We start from the raw sequence: 15,798 nt of genomic DNA, 5'->3' as shown, positions 1-15,798 counted from the left end.
CTAGGTACACAGAGATGAAATATAGTCTTTATGTTGTAAAGGATGATACTTCTGGGAGCTACAAAAATTCCAGAGCAGAGTTCTGGGACAAGGCCCAGTACGAATCTGCAATTTGAGATATAGGTGTTAACATTCTGATCCATGTTTATTAAAGAATAATAAAAGTTATAAATATATAAGATGTATACATTGAATGAATATTCTTCTTTTTTGAAAAATTTATTTATTTTTAATTAGTGAATCACAATGAGGGTACAGTTACAAATTTATACATTTTTGTGCTCATGTTTCCCTCATGCAAAGTTCGAGAACCCATCCCTACACCAGTGCCCATTCTCCACCACCAGCAAACCCAGCATCCCTCCTACCCTCCCCAATCTCATCCCCCCCACACCCCACCCTGCCACTGTGGCAGGGTATTCCCTTCTGTTCTCTCTCTCTAATTATGTGTTGTGGTTTGCAATAAAGGTGTTGAGTGGCCATTGTGTTCAGTCTCTAGTTCACATTCAGCCCGAATTACTCTTCCCCTGCGTGACCTCCAACCGCATTATACTTGGTAATCCCTTTTCTGAGTTGCCCTCTCTCCAGAATGTGAGGCCAGCCTCCAAGCCATAGAGTCAACCTCCTGCTACTTATTTCTACTATTCTTAGGTGATAGTCTCCTAATCTGTTATTCTATATTCCCAGATGAGTGCAATCTTTCTATGTCTGTCTCTCTCTTTCTGACTCATTTCACTTAGCATGATACTTTCCATGCTGATCCACTTATATGCACAATTCATGATCTCCTATTTTCTAACAGCTGCATAGTATTCCATTGTATAGATGTACCAAAGTTTTTCAACCAGTAATCTGTTCTAGGGCAATCGGATTTTTTCTAGATTCTGGCTATTGTAAACAGTGCAGCGATAAATATATAAGTGCAGATGTCATTTCGGCTATAATTTTTGTTTCTCTGGTATATATTCCCAGCAGTGGTATTGCTGGGTCAAATGGGAGCTCAATTTCTAATTTTTTGAGAATTGTCCATATTGTTTTCCAAAAGGGCTGAACCAGTTGGCATTCCCACCAGCACTGTAAAAGGGTTCCTTTCTCCCCACATCCTCTCCAACAGCGGTTGCTTTTGTTCTTTTGGATGTATGCTAGTCTCTGTGGTGTGAGGTGGTATCTCATGGTTGTTTTGATCTGCATCTCCCTGATGATTAGTGATGTAGAGCACTTTTTCATGTGCCTCTTGGCCATTCGTATCTCTTCCTTGGGAAAGTTTCTGTTCCTTTCTTCACCCCATTTTTGATGGGGTTGGATGTTTTCTTCTTGTAGAGTTCAACCAGTGCTCTATATACCATGGATATCAACCCCTTATCTGATGGGTATTGTGTAAATATCCTTTCCCATTCTGTAGATAGTCTTTGTATTCTGGTCACTGTATTTTTTGCGGTGCAGAAGCTTTTTAGTTAAATGTAGTCCAATTTGTTGATTTCTGTTTCCACTTGGTTGGCCAGTTGCATGTCATCTTTGTAGATACCTTTATCTTCAATATCATGCAGGGTTTTGCCGACCTTGTCTTCAATGTACCTTGTGGTTTGTGGTCTGATGTTGAGGTCTCTAATACATTTTGATCTGACATTTGTTCATGGTGTCAGGTCGAGGTCTAAGCCCATTCTTTTGCATGTGGTTGTCCAGTTGTGCCAGCACCATTTGTTGAAGAGGCTTCCCTTGCACCACTTCACATCTCTTGCTCCCTTATCAAAGATTAGATTATCATACATTTGGGGTTGTGTGTAGGGATATTCCACCATGTTCCATTGATCTGCAGCTCTGCCTTTGTTCCAGTACCATGCTGTTTTAGTTGTTACTGCTTTGTAATAAAGTTTGGGGTTGGGGAGGGTGATGCTTGCCATCATTTTTTTCCCAAGAATTGTTTTAGCTATCCATGGGCGTTTGTTATTCCATATGAATTTTAGGATTGCTTGATCCATTTCTTTGAAGAATGTCAAGGGTATCCTTATAGGTATCACGTTGAGTCTATATAATGCTTTGGGGAGTATTGCCATTTTGACAATATTGATTCTCCCTATCCACGAGCAGGGTATATGTTTCCATTTCCTCATGTCCTCTTTTATTTCATGGAGTAGCGTTTTATAGTTTTCTTTGTAGAGGTCTTTTACTTCCTTGGTTAAGCTGATTCCGAGGTACTTGATTTTCTGGGGTACGATTGTGAATGGGATTGCTTTTTTCATGTCCCATTCCTCTGCCTCATTGTTTGCGTATAGGAAGGCTATGGATTTTTGGGTATTGATTTTGTAGCCTGCAACTTTACTGTATAAGTTTATTGTTTCTAAGAGTTTTTTAGTAGAGGCTTTAGGCTTTTCTAGATATAGTATATCGTCTGAAAATCGTGAGAGTTTGATTTCTTACTTTCCTATCTGAATGCCCTTAATCTCTTTTTCTTGTCTAATGGCTATCGCAAGTACTTCCACTACTATATTGAAGAGAAATGGTGAGAGTGGGCATCCTTGTCTTGTGCCTGATCTCAGAGGAAAGGCCCTTAGTTTTTCCCCATTGAGGATAATGCTTGCCTTAGGCTTGTGGTAGATGGCTTCGACTATCTTGAGGAAAGTTCCTTCAAACCCCATTTTGGTGAGGGTTTTCATCATGAATGGGTGCTGGATCTTGTCAAATGCTTTCTCTGCATATATTGATATGATCATATGGTTTTTATCTTTACTTTTGTTGATATGATGGATTATGTGGATTGATTTCCGAATGTTAAACCATCCTTGCATCCCTGGGATGAATCCCACTTGGTGATGATGTATGATCTTTTTGATGAGTTGTTGGATCCTATTTGCTAATATTTTGTTGAGGATCTTTGCATCTGTGTTCATCAGGGATATTGTTCTGTAATTTTCTTTCTTAGTGGTGTCTTTGTTAGCTTTTGTTATTAGGGATATGTATGCTTCATAGAAACTGTTTGGGAGAGTTCCTGTTTTTTCAATTTCCTGGAAAAGCTTGAGGAGAACTGGCAACAGGTCTTCTTTAAATGATTGGAAGAATTCACCAGTGAAACCATCTGTGCCTGGGCTTTTGTTTTTGGGGAGATTTTTGATTAGTTTCAATTTCTTTAACATTGGTGGGTCCATTCAGGTATTCCAGGTCTTCTTTGTTCAGTCTTGGGAAAATGTAGGAATCAAGGAATTCATCCATTTCTTTTAGGTTCTCCTCTTTTGTGGTGTATAGACCTTCAAAGTAGTCTCTAATGACCTTTTGAATCTCACTGTTTTCTGTTATGATGTCCCTCTTTTCATTTCTGATTCGATTTATTAGGGTTCTCTCTCTTTCTTTCTTTGTGAGTCTTGCTAGCGGTTTATCAATCTTATTTATTTTCTGGAAGAACCAGCTCTTTGTTTCATTGATCTTTTGGATTTTTTTTTTGTTTCAACGTCATAAATTTTTGCTCTAATTTTTATTATTTCTTTCCTTTGGTCTGGTTTGGGTTCCTTTTTCTGGTCCTTTTGTAAGGTCTTGAGCCATGAAGTCAAGCTATCTATGTGAGCCCTTTCTTCCTTCCCGAGGAATGTTTGGAGAGCTATAAATTTTCCCCTTAACACGGCTTTCGCAGTGTCCCATAGGTTTTGGTAGCTCGTGTCTTCATTCTCATTTGTTTCTAAGTATCTTTTGATTTCTTCCTTGATTTCCTTCCTGACCCACTCATTGTTCAACATTGAGTTGTTTAATTTCCAGGTGTTTGATTTGGTTCTCTGTGTCGGTGAGTAGGTTAGCTTCTATCTTCAGCGCATCGTGGTCTGAAAAGATGATTGATATAATTTCTATTTTTCCGATTCTATTAAGGTACTTTCTGGGCAGTACATGGTCTATTTTAGAAAATGTTCCATGTGCACTGGAAAAGAATGTGTATTCTTTCTTTTTGGGTGTAAAGCCCTGTATAGGTCTATTAGGCCTCTCTCTTCCATTTCTTCTTTCAGAGTCAGTGTTTCCTTGCTGAGTTTTGTTCTTGTCGAACTATCTGGAGGTGATAAGGCGGTATTGAAGTCTCTGACTACTATAGTGTTCTTAGTGATGTCCTCTTTGAAGTCTGTTAGGAGTTGTTTTAAATATTTAGCCGGTCGTTCATTAGGGACGTATACGTTTAAGAGTGTGATTTTTTCCTGTTGTACATATCCCTTGATAAATAAAAAATGACCTTCGCTATCCCTTTTAAACTTTTTTGACTTGAAATCTATGTTGTCAGATACTAGGATGGCCACTCCAGCTTTTTTAAGGGAGTTGTTTGTTTGCAGGATTGTTTTCTATCCTTTGACTTTAAGTCTATGTTTACTCTGTTTATTCAGGTGTGTTTCTTGCAGGCAGCAGAATGTTGGGTTTAATTTCACGATCCATTTTGCCACTCTGTGTCTCTTGATAGGTGCATTTAGGCCATTGACGTTGAGAGAGATTATTGTGATGGGGTTTTGTGTCATCTTTCTGTGGGGTTTGTTGTTCTTATGGGGCTCCTCCTTGTCTTATAGTAGCCCCTTTAGAACTTCTTTCAAGTTTGGTTTTGAGTCTATGAAGTTCCTGAGCTGTTGTTTATCCGAGAAATAGTGTATGGTTCCTTCGAGTTTGAGTGAGAGTTTAGCTGGATAAAGTATTCTTGGTGAGGCATTCATTTCGTTGAGTTTTTCACTATGTCCCACCATTGTCTTCGGGCTCGGAGAGTTTCCTCTGACAGGTCTGCTGTAAATCTGAGGGGTGCTCCTTTGTATGTGATTTCCCTCTTTGACCTTGCTGCTTGTAGATTTGTGTCTCTATCTACAGCATCCGCCATTCTGACTATGATATGCCTTGGAGTCTTTTTATTTGGGTCTCTTTTTGCTGGCACTCTTCGGACTTCTTGTATCTGGATGCCTGCCTTCTGCAGCTCTGGGAATTTCTTAGTAATGATGTCTCTGACTATGTTTTTTTCATTGGGGTTACTTCCCTGTGGTTCTGGTACTCCAATGATTCTTATGTTGTTCCTCTTGAAGTCATCCCCCAGGGCTCTGATTCGCTCTATAGCCATTTTGAGGTCTTTCGCCATTATTTGTTGTTGTCTGTAAGCTTTCTGCAGCTCATCCTCAAGCTCGCTGATTCTGTCTTCGGCTGTAGTCATTCTACTGTTGAGGGCATCTACTGAGATTTTTATTTCATCTACTGATTCCTTTATTTGTGTGACTTCCGTTCGTACCTTTGAAATTTCTGCTCTCATTTCTTCCTGCATTTTCTTGTTAGACTGTTCCAGTTCTTCATTCATATCCTCCCTTAATTTATTGGATGTCTGTTCCATGGTTGCTTGGAGTAGGTCGACTCTCCTCGTTTTCCTCTCTGAATTGTTTATCTGAGAGTCCGTAGATATGAGTAGCCCCTGTTGATGTTTCTGGAATCTTTTCTTCTCCCTCTCTTTGTGGAGGAGATTTTCGCTGCTTCTTCATATTGTTACGGAAGTGTAGAGTTGGAACTTTGTAGTTATTTATTCCTGTTCCCTCTTGTTGTGGGAAGGAGGGGCTCTGGTTGTGCTAAGCTTCCCTTATTCACTGATAGCTTTTATAAAGTTATACTAAGCTAATGGTTATTTTGCATAAGTGATTGAGATGACTAAAGTGATTTTCAAAGAAATAGGCAATACCTATTGTGCTAAGGTAAAAAATAATAACTGTGGCCGCATTAGCAGCCACTGCTCCAAGGGGAGGCCACGCCCACTTTGAGCGGACGCCCACTGAGATGCAGGCCATGCCCCCAGTATCTTCCTGGCGGGGCGGGGCAGCTGCAGTACTTAGGGGGATCCAGAAGGCTGAGGGAAGCAGGGGACAGGGAGGTGTGGCCGGGGGTTGGTCTCAGTACCTGGGCAGGACGTGTGAGATAGGGCGGCGCTGGGGTTGACTGGCAGCAGAGGTAAAGTGAAGGGAGGGTCCAGAAGAGCCCAAGCCGGCAGGACGCCGGCTTGGAGGCAGTTTCTCGAAGGGCCGCAGAGCACAGGAGCTGAATGAATATTCTTCTGTTCTTCGTTCCTGATACTCATACTCCATCAATAATAAAACTCATAGTTAAAGAGTCAAATATCACACAAAAATACAATGGTAACATTTAGAAGGATGTTTATCTACTTAAAAAATAACTAGCTAGTTTTTCAGTACTTCATGTATCAAGGATCTAGTTCAACCATTAATTTAGAATCCTCATTTATTTAGAGGAGCAATGGGGCCCAGGTCGGAGGATTCAGTGTAAAGGTTATGTTGAGGAATGATAAAGCCAAATATCAAATGTCCAGAGCACTGAAGTAAAGAGACTCAAAGGATTACAACAAAACTTAGAAAGGAGCCTATTGGAAGGGCAGCCTGAGGGGTGGGAGTGATATGGGAGGGAACTTGGGAAAATTGGTGGAGGAAAGTTAAAACTGTTGGTAGTATCAGAGTTGCAATATTGTATTTCTAAAACTCAACTATAAAAGATTTTGTAAATAACGGTGCCTTAATTTAAAAATAAAATAAAATAAAAAAATTAAATAAAAAGTAAAACATAATTATGTAAAAGATAAAAATATAACAAAAATAAGAAATGTGCATGGTAATTATAATATTTACTTCATCTAAAAACATAAAACTATTTTTGTAAAACATATATTTGGAAATTTTACTCAAACCCAAGTAAATTGAGTTGCATTTAAAGATACATTTTGATGTATGTTTATTGCAGCATTTTTGACAATAGCCAGAATTTGAAAACAGTCCAAGTGCCTGAGAACGAACGACTTATTAAAGAAACTTTGGTACATCTACACAGTGGAATGCTATGCAGCTGTTAGAAAAGACTGGAGCAATAGCACAGTGGGGTAGGGCATTTGCCTTATACATAGCCGACAAAGGTTAGATTCCTCCATGTCTCTTGGAGGGCCTGGCAAGCTATCTGTGGCATATTTGATATGCTAAAGAAACAGTAACAAGTCTCACAATGGAGACTTTACTGGTACCTGCTCAAGAAAATAGATAAACAATGGGACAACAGTTCTAACAGTGCAACAGGTAGAAAAGATGAAGTCATGAAATTTACCTATAAGTGGGTGACATGGAGATTATCATGCTAAGTGAAATGAGTCAGAAAAAGAGAGACGAACATAGAATGACAGCACTCATTTGTGAAATATAAAGTAGCATAATATGACAATAGCACCCAAGGACAGTAAAGACAAGAGCCAAGAGAATTGCTTTGTGGTTTGGAAGCCAGCAACATTTACTGGTGGAAGAGGCAGTTGGGATGAGAAGGGACTACTTACTTGGAGGGATCTCTCGGGATGGGAGATGTGTGCTGAAAGTAGATAAAGGACCAAACATGGCAGCCTTTCAATATCTGTATTGAAAACTGTAATTCCCCAAAGTAGAGAGAGAATTAGAAGGAAGGTACCTGCCACAGAAGTAGGAGGTAGGATGGGGAGGGGATGGCAGGAGGGATACTGGTAACATTCGTGGTGGAAAGCATACACTGGTGTAGGGATGGCTGTTTGATCATAATATGACTGAAACTCAATCATGAAAGATTTGTAACTGTGACTCATGGTGATTCAACACTTTTTTAGAATCCAGTTTGAAATGTACCATACTTGAATGGCAACAATAGAACTAATACTAAACTTAGCAAAAAACGTTAAAAATCTTTTTTTTTCACAAAATTTTATTTTGTTATAGCAATGTGTATTACAAGGTTATTCATAATTGGATTTTTGACACACAATGTTCTGTCACCAAGCCCACTACCAATGTCAACTTCCCTCCACCAAGTGCCCAGATTCCCTCTCCTCTCCACCTAACCCAGCCCGGCCTGCCACCTTTACAGGCACCTTTTAAATGTGATTATGAAAGGTTCGGTCTCCTGGTTCCAATGTCATTGATTCTGTGGTTTGGATATTTAGCTCGATCATTCCATAATATTAACAATATACCTGGGTCCCTTTGGCCCTACCCCTGTTGCTTCTCCTCTCTCGGCTCCCCCCTTACCCTTCCGTCTATGTCTATCCTCTCCTTCTTAGACTCTGGGGAAAGGATAATTGATGCATTCCAATCTATGGGTCATGAGAATGAAATATGCAATATAAAAAAACTATGGTGATAATAATCTTTTTTTTGGGGGGTCACACCCAGCGATGTTCAGGGGTTATTCCTGACTTTGCACTGAGGAATTACTCCTGGCAGTTCTTGGGGGACCATATGGGATGCCGGGGATCGAACTCAGGTCGGCCGCATGCAAGGAAAACACCCTACCCGCTGTGCTATCGCTCCAACCCCAAGATGATAATAATCTTATCACTTTGATAAATGTCCATTCAGAGACAGACAATCCAGTGCAGAGTGCTTCCAAGTCCTATAGGAGCGAGTGGAAGTGCATCTCAAGCACATGAGGTAGAGGATGTTTTCCACTGGTCATCAAAAGTCTGCAACAGCTTTGGAAAATATATAAACAACAGTTTGTTCTATTCCCCCCTTAGAATTTAAAGAGGTTTCCCAAAGATACTGTGAGTCTATGAAATTTCCTCTCAGTTTGTCCCAGAGTTAGAAATTTCCCAGTGATCTAAGACTGAGAACTTTGGTTATGATAAACTTCTATGCTTTGAAGCAATTGAAATGTTTCTTTTTATTCTTTGCACACTTTTTAACTACTCCTGATTTTCTAACTGAGATTTATCTCATTCCCTGCATATCCTTCAGGAAGCAAAGACTGGATACCAAGGGATGGAATGTGTGCCTTCTGTGTACTTATCAACTCTCCAGAGTTCTTCTGTCAGCATTAGCATGTGACAACAAAAAAGCATCAAAATATATCAGAAGTACATGTTATTAAAATAACAATTGCTATATTTAAGTATATGCAAAAACGTGCAGATTTATTGTGTATTTTCTATTATTTCCTGTTTTTTTTTTTTTAATACTTGTACCGCACTTGTTAGTGCTCAGTGTTTATTCCTGGTTCTGTACTCAGGGATCAGTCTTGTGTGATTGCATTCTTGACACTGATACCCCACACCATTAAATTTAAGGCATAGTTTCTTTAAAAATAGGAATTTTGTTTTAGCAATTTTGGGGAAAAAATGACACCAGGTTCATGTACTCATTTGGAAAGTAGAATGTGATTAAAATATAAACCAAAACTTGTCCAGCTTGTTTCACCTAGTATCATCAGAAAATGGCTTTCCTAGAGATATTTAATTTTTTTATATTTTAATTTATCAATATTTTGTTTTTACAAATCCCAATAGAAGACAGAGAGAGTTGGAATAATTCTGAGAAAAGCCAAAATATTTTGCTTTTTTGACCTAAGCAATTAGGTACAAATGTGATGTCTCTTTACTTGAAATTTCTCATGAATTAGCACTGAGAAAATTCCTGATACAGGACACATTTATGAAGATTATAGTTGAAAAATAAGAGTAAGTAAGGGGCCAGAGCGATAGCACAGCATGTAGGGCGTTTGCCTTGCACGCGGCCTACCCGGGTTCGATCCCCGGCATCCCATTGGTCCCCCAAGCATTGCAGGAGTAATTCCTGAGTGCAAAGGCAGGAGTAACCCCTGAGCATTGCTGGGTGTGACCCAAAAAGAAAAAAAAATAAGAGTAAGTAAGCAGAGCTTTGACTACTATTTCTGGAACTCTGACTTGTAATGAACACCACAACAAGCATTTTTCTATGACTGTGTTCTTAATTTTTAATTTTTTCCTGATAGAAGAAACTGGCAAAATAATAATTTAATTATCTTAGAAGACTGCATGTAAATTTCATGATTTCATCTCTCCTAACAGCTGCACGATATCCCATGGTAGATGTGTGCGGAAAGTAGATAATGGACCAAACAGGATGACCTCTCAGTGTCTGTGTTGCAAGCCATGATGCCCAAACTTAGAGAGTATGGGGAATATTGTCTGCCATGGAGGCAGGGGGAGGATGGGAAACAAGGGGTATACCAGGGATATTGGTGGTGGGGAATGTGCACTGTTGGAGGGATGGGTGTTTGATCATTGCGTGACTGCAACCCAAAGATGAAAGCTTGTAACTATCTCACGATTGATTCAATAAAATGTAGGGGAAAAATGACTATATGTGATGAGTAATATAATAATCATATAAGCTCTACAAACATAGGAAACATAACAAAATTCAGAAGAAACTGTAAGCAAACGTTTATGTAAAAATACTGAACCATCTACATATTCACGCCTGGAGACCACCCTCATATATTTTTTAAAGTTTCAATTCTTTTCTGATTTGAACTTTTTGGTTGTCATTGTTAGTTTTTTATTTGAGGTTTTAAAGAATAGCATTCCTTGAATATGACCCTTTACTCCATATTTTACCTGTACCAGGCTGTAACTCCATGTTTATTTATAACAGTGACCTAATCTCATTTGCCTATTGCTGTGTTATCACTGTCTCTAACAAGTTTCATCTTGTGCTTATACTGTCCTTCCTGTGAAGGGTATAGTACATTTTTTTTTAGATCCGAGTTCAGATATCACCTCTTGAAAATCCCTTCTGCTTCTTGCTGGTATTTTTCATTTTTGTTTTCCTCAATGTGCAGTTCTAGGTATTTTCATAGTGTAGCAATGATGGAGACAAAGTCAGGCCTCCTAGAGATATAAGAGAATTGTCTCTGTCTCATTTCAGTTACTACTGGTACTTTTCCCAAATTATATTTCATTTATTTTTAATGTTTCCTTCTAGGTAGTGTCATCTTTAAACATGAGCAAAATCAGCTATTTTACTGTTCCTTTAAGACACAAAAAAGAATTTTCTTACTGCCTCTTTAATAGAATTTTCACATTGAGATATTTCAAAAACTGTGAATTCAGTACAATTTCCATTTTTTAAGTATGATTGGCTTTGTGGAATTTTTCTCAGTAGACATGCTCAGAATAAGCCCCAACTAACAGTTTTATTAGTATTATTGCATGAGTATAAACCCAGAGTTTTTGGTATTGTTCTAACATAAGTAGAGAAACAAACTTCGTCTCATAACTATTCAGTAATAAAACTTTCATTTTAGTAAAGCAAATGCTGTGTCTAATTTCATTAGTAGTAGTAATGGAAGAAGGTTCAATTAAACAAAAGAATACAAATTTTATGAACTTCTATACAAATTATCATTAAATAGACAATTGCACTTTCTCTGGTTGTTGTTATTGCCTTTATCTTCTGGTAAGAAAGTTTCTAGAAAGAACCAGAGAGAGTAGAGCGAGTAGGGATATTGTCATAAAAGCCGCTTATACTACTTTAATCAATTCCTACTCTATTGTCTATATGGTCCCCTTAATTATCACAGGAATAATTCCCCAGTGCAAACCCAGAAGTAACCCATAAGTGTTGTCGTTGAGCCCCTCAAACAAGGAAAAATCATCTAGATATATAATAATCACTGTATAAAGTGTATATAATTTGATTGATAGTTCCTATTGTTTTGAGTAAAAATAGTTATCAGGAAATTGACCAGTAATTTTTCTATCCATCTTGAATTCTAACTTTATGATAAAACCATGCTTAGCTTTTTATCAAAATTTTCGTATTATCATTAGTTTTATATTCCTAACTTTTGAATTTCACTTTGATAAATATCTACAATAGTGATGTGGTTTACTATGAAGTAGGGTCCATGTATTTCGTCTCTAGTAGAAATGTTAATTACAACATAGCTATCTTTACTCTAAATGCATTAATTTGATATTATAACACAAATCTAAACAAGTGTTGTAGGTTTTATTATTGCCATTATTTTAATAAGGAATTAAAAATAAAAATGGTTAGATATGCATATGTTGCTCAAACAATGATAGTGTCCAAAATATTCTCCTTATTTCAATGAATAATGCCAACTCTCTATGTTAAATAGAGGAGAGAAAATCCACTTTGTGTGTTTGGAAAACAATAATTTTGATGGTGATTTTCCCTTTTACATATATCTGACTGTAAATCAGAGGGTGAAGTGAGGGTGGCAAAAGAATAAAATACACTGCTACTTTTTCATTTTGACAATAAATGCATCTGAATACACATCAAGAAAGAACAAATTGAGAGCAATAATGTGAGTGTGATTATGAAAAGAATTCATACTTCTTCCTTCTCCACTATGCTTAATGTCAGCATGAATGCTGAATTATTATACAGAAAAAAACATGATTATGTGACCTGGAGGTCACACCCACAAACTGCCTCAGGCTGCTGTATATGCTCCTTAATGACCTTGATCTGGAGTCACACCAAAGCATCTCCAAACTGAGCATCACCCTGCAGAGATTTCTACAAACACTAGCGCACAGCCGAACTTGGGGCAATGCAACAACTTATGCTATTCATAAGAAGCAATACAAAAGAGAGTATGAGGGACATAGTCTGCCATAGAGGCCAGATGGAGGGGTGGGATGGAGGGGATACTTGAGACCTTGGTGGTGGAAGATGTGCACTGGTGGAGATTTGGGTGATCAATCATTGTATGACTGAAACTCAAACAGGGAAGTTTTGTAACTATATCATAGTGATTAAAAAACTAATAATTATAAAAAGAATAAAATAAAATAAATATAGTGACTGAAAAAACTGATGTGGAGTTCATGCCCCATTCAATCAGTTTAATCAATGACTGAATAAATGGCAGTACTCTGACAACTTATAGCCTAGCCTAGTTCTGCCTCTCAGAAAACTTGGCAAGTTACTGAGAGTATTCTGCCCACAAGGCAGAGCCTGGCAAGCTCTCACTGGCATCTTCCTGGCAAGCTATCCATGGAGTACTCGATATACCAAATAGAGAAACAATAATGGGTTTCATTCCATTGACACTGAAAAAGCCTCCATTGTGGCCCTGCTGGGAAAAATGAGTAAAGAGAGGCTGCTAAACCAACAGGATCACAGTGATAAAGTGATACTCTCATATTAAAAAAAAAGCAGGATGAGGAAATTCACCATGCCATAGACCCTTTCAATTCACCATGCTTAAATAATAAAATAAATGACCTAAATGTCATGCAAGAATATTTCAAGAAAGCTTTCTTACCACACAAAAAAGGGAACTTTGCGTAATAATTAGTTCACAAAGAAGAAACTGCTTTAAAATATCAATTATTTTACATTCTTAGTCTAAAATCACACCAAATAGAAGACACAATCTGACTCTGAATATTTCTGTGGGACAGAAACTTACATCTGACCACATAGAAGAAAATGGTATATAGATAGATAAAAAATATATCTATGTGTGAATTAAACTCACTCACACTGCAATAAAGTTTGTCATTTACAACTAATATTGAAAATGCAGAACTAAAATCAATGCATCTACAGAGAAATTGGGAACATGATGACTGACAGAAGTTTTTGCTAAGAAGTCTAATATTTCTTTCTAATTGCAGTAAAAATTGCAATTGGCATTACAAAACATTTTAAATGCCTTAAAATCAGTCTGTAATTATTTTGGGAATAATTTAGTTTATTATTTTCTTTGACATTTTGTGTTACTTTGGAGTAGGGGCAGAAACATACATAAGACTTCTGAGGTTTATTCCTCACTTTGTGCTCAGAGATCACTCTGATGTAACAAGTTACATTTAACTTTTTTTTCAAACACTAAAGCTTTAGTTTTCAACAGAAACAATCATAAACCGGCTGCAGAGTTTGCTAATGGCATTTTTCACCTCCGTATTCCTAAAAGCATAAATCAAAGGATTGAGTAAAGGTGTTAGAATAGTGTTGAATAACTCCACTATTTTGTCAATGGAATAAGAAACTGGAGGCCAAGCATATTCAAATATACATGGAATAAAGAACAAAACCACAACAGCAATATGAGACCCACAGGTGGAGAGGGCTTTCCTCTGTCCTTCAGCGCTGTGGTTTCTCAGGGAGAACAAGATGACACTATAGGACACAAGCAACATGAAGAAAATTAGGATGCAAAAAAATCCACTGTTGGCCACTATCATAAGGCCAAAGGCATAAGTATCAGTGCAAGCAAGCTTCAATAAGGGATACAATTCACAAATAAAATGATCAATAACATTGGGACCACAGAAAGGAAGTTGTACAGTAAAAAGAATCTGTATAATAGAATGCAGAAAACCTCCTGCCCAGGCTACTCCAACCAGAATGCCACAGAGCCTTGGGTTCATGATAGAAGTGTAGTGCAAGGGTTTGCAGATGGCCACATACCTGTCATAGGCCATGGCTGTGAGGACAATCACCTCTGCTCCAGAAAACAAGTGTTGAGTAAATATCTGCATCATACAACCTCCATAGGAGATGGTTTTCTTCTCAAAGAGACAGTCTATGATCATTTTAGGGGCATTCACTGAGATGAAACATGCATCCAGGAAAGATAGAAAAACCAGGAAGAAGTACATTGGGGAGCCCACGAGAACTGGGTTGCTGATGATGGCTGCCACAATCAGCAGGTTGCCACAGATAGTTGCAATATAGGCAAAAAGAAATATAACAAATGCAATCTTCTGAACATCTGAATTCTGTGAAATCCCCAGGAGAACAAACTCAGTGACAAGGCTTTGATTTTGCATGATTTTCCAGAAAACACTCAGAGCTGCCACACTGACCATCCCAACCTGCAATAAAAATGACAAGGTTACATCAGATAAGTTTATAATCATAGCCATTCAAAATTTGTTCTTCCATGTGGTTCTATTGATTCTGTCCTTGATTTTTGAAACCAAACAAAAAAAAAACAACCAGAATGTTCTACAAAAAAAATAATGTAAGATCTGAGGAAATTCACTTTTTAAGACATGAAATAGTGCTAGACAGAGAGCCTCTCTAGAGGAACAAACCCAAATGTGACAGGATTCGGAGCCTATTATTTTTCAGTTGCCAAATAGATTACTTAGTCAGGGTTTGTTACAGACAGGTTTTAAAGGAGATTTTGAAGTCTTAACTTATTTCTGAGGAATCCAGACATCAATTTACTTGTTATGTTGAGCATCACCTTGGAATAATGTGCATACAGATGTAAGATGTCCCTGATCAGAAGTTTCTTTTTTCCACAGAGTGAAAAAGATGTCAGTGGCACTTTAAAATCACAGCTCTTCAAAACAATTTCTGTTTAAGTCTGAAGTGACAGGACCTTTAAGATAAATTAGTCATGCTATATAAATGGGAATTTCTATTGAAAATGTTGAGTTCTATAAATATACAAAGCACATTACAATATGGTGAGAACTCACAATCCAGCAGAAGCCATACACTGACTATGCAGCAGGCCAGGAATCCCTCTGTCGGCTTCAAGTCTGTTATAAAGATTTCCGTAAGAAAGCCTTTGACCTTCTGGAATCCACAGAATCCACAGAACCTTGAGGTTCCTTCTTTAGTTACACAATACTTTTTTACTCCTGCATAATCCAAGGGGACCAATGGGACATTTTCACTGAACTTGCGCTGCAGTGGTTTGTCAGCCTCCAGCCATACCACACTAACTCCAGCTTTAGCTTGATATTATACTTGATCTCCTATTTGCCAAAAAAATGAACAAAGGTAACCATGGTAGTAAGAATTCCTAGACCCCTAAACTATAGCTGAAATAGTCACAAAGCCAATGACACTAAAATCTTCCTGAAATCCTTGGACAAAATTCTATACAACTGCTGAGTGACAACCAAAAATGTTAGAATAGTTCAAACAGGGAATTAACTCTCCAGGATAACTGAGTTTATTAATTCTCTGGCTACTCTACAGATTGCCCTGGCAGGAGAGCACTTTTGATGTATTAGAAAGACTCAAATTTTTTAAC

At 37.9% G+C, this 15,798-nt stretch overlaps 1 protein-coding gene across 1 annotated transcript; it reads right to left on the bottom strand.

The window, feature by feature from the left end:
* Positions 1–13,639: 13,639 nt before the first annotated feature.
* Positions 13,640–14,575, bottom strand: LOC129405999 (olfactory receptor 4C15-like). The gene has a single exon (XM_055143728.1). The coding sequence runs from the start codon at positions 14,573–14,575 to the stop codon at positions 13,640–13,642; it is 936 nt and encodes a 311-aa protein (XP_054999703.1).
* Between the last annotated feature and the right edge of the window lie 1,223 nt (positions 14,576–15,798).

Source organism: Sorex araneus, chromosome 6, assembly GCF_027595985.1.
Source record: "Sorex araneus isolate mSorAra2 chromosome 6, mSorAra2.pri, whole genome shotgun sequence".
In the NCBI taxonomy this organism is placed as follows: domain Eukaryota; kingdom Metazoa; phylum Chordata; class Mammalia; order Eulipotyphla; family Soricidae; genus Sorex; species Sorex araneus.
Note: the sequence above shows the minus strand (reverse complement) of the source record. Positions and strands in the feature narration are given on the sequence as shown.